Source organism: Notothenia coriiceps, unplaced genomic scaffold, assembly GCF_000735185.1.
Source record: "Notothenia coriiceps isolate Sejong01 unplaced genomic scaffold, NC01 NC01_scaffold00015620, whole genome shotgun sequence".
In the NCBI taxonomy this organism is placed as follows: Eukaryota; Metazoa; Chordata; class Actinopteri; order Perciformes; family Nototheniidae; genus Notothenia; species Notothenia coriiceps.
The window spans coordinates 185,856-189,310 of NW_011348321.1; the positions used below are offsets into that span (position 1 = coordinate 185,856).

The window sequence follows — 3,455 nt, forward strand, 5'->3', positions numbered from 1 at the left end:
CCCCCCGGCCTCCAGAGGCTGCATGGCACACAAAGCCAGCGGCACAGTCTGTTTCTGAGTCAAATCCTCTTTAGAAGCAGATCCAGCTATCCCCCACTACAGCTCCACCTGGATGTGTAATACCTGTTACTGGAACCATGGGTGGCGTTAAATCACTGTGTCTACCTGCTGTGGACTGCTTTTGGCTGAGGTTCCATATCCATGAAGTGCTGTTGACGAGTTGTGGTTTGGACCCCAGCTAGTGTGTGTGAGGTGTGTGTGTAGTGTGTGTTGATAGTAGTACTCACAGTGGAGTTCTCAGTCAGACTTGTCAGAAAAGGCAAATCATTGCTCATGGTCCAGGTCAGCGTGAGTGAACCCTGCAGAGGATGGAGAAGGTGAAGTCAGACAGAGCTGCTGCTTCTTTCTAGATAACATTACTATTTATGTTGTTTCAGGAAAGGCAGCAGATTTATGTTCTTATTGCCATTCCTATTGGGTGTTTTGAAATTCCTTGCAACAGCCCCTACTAGGGCCATGTTTGTTATTAAGTTAGATGATTTGCAAGAGGCAGTGGCTAAGATGTACATTTATTTCATTTCATTTAATCGTTTATTTAGCAGGGACAATGCACATTAATGAACACTTAAAACAAAAAAATGCAAATGGTGTAAATATGCCGGATTTTAGCTTGGAGCTAATTTCCATCCGCAGTCCCTCACATAAAACATTTAAGAACATGACAATTACACACATAGCAAAAACAAATACATGATGTGCAAAATGTGCAAAAGAGCAAGAGCAGCACACACAAGTATTTACCACATGGCAGTACAATCTAGCAGCAACGACATATAAAGTGCAGGAGAAGATACAAGAGATACCTAAAGTGCAAGAGGAGATACCCCTGTATTAAAGTGCATTTAGCGGTGATTGCACGTCTGTTTGTTTCTCAACCATTCTTTGAGTTGACCTTTGAAACTATTGAGAGTGAGACAATCCCGTATAGCTGCCTTTAATGGAGAGGTCATTTTGTCCAAAAGTGGTCCGTCTACGGTGGACTTCAGTTCACGTGGCCAGTCCATGTAAACATTTATAAAAAAAGCACATACTTTTAAAAGACTTAAAATTGTCAAAACTCAAGAAATTGTGTTTATCAAGGATGGCACAGTGGTGGTATGAATAAGGCTTTCTGTCGAACACCTTGATAGCTCTCTTGTACAGCTGTTCTATGGGTTTCAGGTTTGTGGCACAAGCAAACGACCAGTTTGTAAAACAGTATTCAATGTGGGATAGAATCATACAGTGGAGGTACTTTAAGTTTCATTAGCCATTCCTTACCCACCTCTTTCAAACTCCAAAAGTTGTAATGATAGCTTTCTGTTACTATTTGGATGTCATCAGAAGAACAAAATGATAATATTATAAAACTCTTTTGACCTGCTTAACAGTACTCCTAAAGAAGATATACTGATTGTCTTCCTTAAATTGGGGTACTGCCCCTTTAACATACCAAAGTCATGGTTATTATTGAAAGATTATTGAAAGGGCCCACTGGGCCTGAGCCTCCTTTTGTTAGCCATTTTCTTTTGGGAAGTCAATATAATGCATGTTGATCATCGCTTCATATCAAAAACGAGACACAGATAAATCAATAAGAGACATAATATTACCACAAATAGATGCAAAATTACCACAGAGGTTGAGATAGCAGAGAACTAAAAATAGCCACATAATTACCAAATAGAGATGCAAAACTTTCAAAAAGACGTGTCCTTGAATGTGTGGCTCTTGTTCGTATGTAGGAGGTAGGAGCACTTTTCCCAGGGTCCCGTTGTCTCATAAACACCCAAAGTTACATAAACTCTTGTCCTGAATGAGAGTTATACACACACACACATACACACACACACACACACACACACACACACACACACACACACACACACACACATGAAATAACCGAGAATATCTCAGCTCAGTCTTTACACTTTTTGTAAAATGAGGCTGTGAGACAAAGTCGTTTGGTAAAAGGAGGTGAAAGCCTTCGGTTTATAATCACTTGCACTAAGCGCAGCTTGTGTAACATCAGCCTGTGATTGCATTCCTTACCCAGACCGGTAGCACTGCCGCACATTCCCTCTCCATGTGAGAGTCATATTTTATGTAATATCTCATAGAAACCAACAGCTAAAGGTAACAAGGACGAGGATGAAGCTCTGAATAGCACACCAACAATAGAGACCCACACACACTAAGACATCATGTTGAATGTTGGTAACACTTTACTTTCACCCTTGTTTAGCAACAGAACATGAACGTTTAAAATATGGTTGTTGTTGTAATCAGATAGTAAGGCATGTTCCTTATTAACAAACAATTATACATTGTCCATTGTCCCATGTCCTATGAAGACATATTTACCATTATTACAGCTTTTACAACTATTTATAAGGCTTCATATTTACTCATTCTATCCCAGCCTACATGATTAGGGACTTAAAAGTAAAGTGAATTTTTAATAAATGATTTCAGACAGCTGTAGCCTTAAAATAATTCTGCTTGATTTTTTTTTTTTAGACACGGTCATAGATTCCCTCGAGAGAGATGTTGTGAAAACATCTGTCTTCTCTGCAGACTGAATATCAAACAGTATAATGGATAGAGGCACCTAGCATAAGAATAAAAATTGTCTCTTTCATTCAATTGTACAAGGTCTCATTTGTAATGTTCTTTCTTGTTACAGCTCAATACAATCACTAAACTTTGTTGAATTAGTGGCTTGAAAAAAGAACTACCTGCAATTAATACAGTTAGTCAGTCATGTCTGTTTCCTTTTATGCATGTCTGACATGAATATAATGTATATAAACTATATTTACCCATGGTGCGCCGCCATAACAAACTCGTGCTGAGAAACCAAACCATGCTCAAACCCACATATACCTCAAATATTAGGAGATAATCCATCTAGAAACTGCAGCCATTACATTATAACATCTCAAATACTTCATAGTGTCAGTTTATGACTTATAAGAGAAAATAAAAGGATAAGATTATTTTTATTCAATGTTTTTATATTATTATTATTATTATTATTATTAGGCTATTATTATTTTTATTTTAATAACTGCCCTATTCATTATGTCCTATTCTGAAAAAGAAAAGTGTATCCTAGTTATAATAGGCCTAGGATAAAATAAAATGAAAGGCTAGTGACGTTTACCAACTTGCCTTCTAAGCTTCGCAGACAGGTGGAGGTGTGTGTGTGTGTGTGTGGGTGTGTGTGTGTGTGTGTGTGTGTGTGTGTGTGTGTGTGTGTGTGTGTGTGTGTGTGTGTGTGTTTGTGTGCGTGTGCAGTCTGTGTTTGTGTGTCTAATTGTGCGTTGGAGGTGTCTACCTTGGCTGCTTTACAGAACTGCATTCATGGGATATTTGGCAGAATGATACAAAAATACTAAAGTTGAACGAGTGGT

General features: G+C 38.4%; 1 protein-coding gene across 2 annotated transcripts in view; it reads right to left on the minus strand.

Moving 5' to 3' along the window:
- Positions 1 to 3,455, minus strand: part of cbarpa (CACN subunit beta associated regulatory protein a) — a 13,370-nt gene that overhangs the window by 9,104 nt on the left and 811 nt on the right. Inside the window, exons 3-4 of one of the 2 annotated variants that reach the window (XM_010775239.1) lie at positions 1,720 to 1,851; positions 288 to 359 (exon numbers count right to left, since the gene is read on the minus strand). In XM_010775239.1, coding sequence (XP_010773541.1) covers positions 288 to 335 — 48 coding nt within the window. In that variant the 5' untranslated portion in view covers positions 336 to 359; positions 1,720 to 1,851. The remainder of the gene's footprint in view (positions 1 to 287; positions 360 to 1,719; positions 1,852 to 3,455) is intronic. The other variant, XM_010775240.1, reaches the window with a different exon arrangement.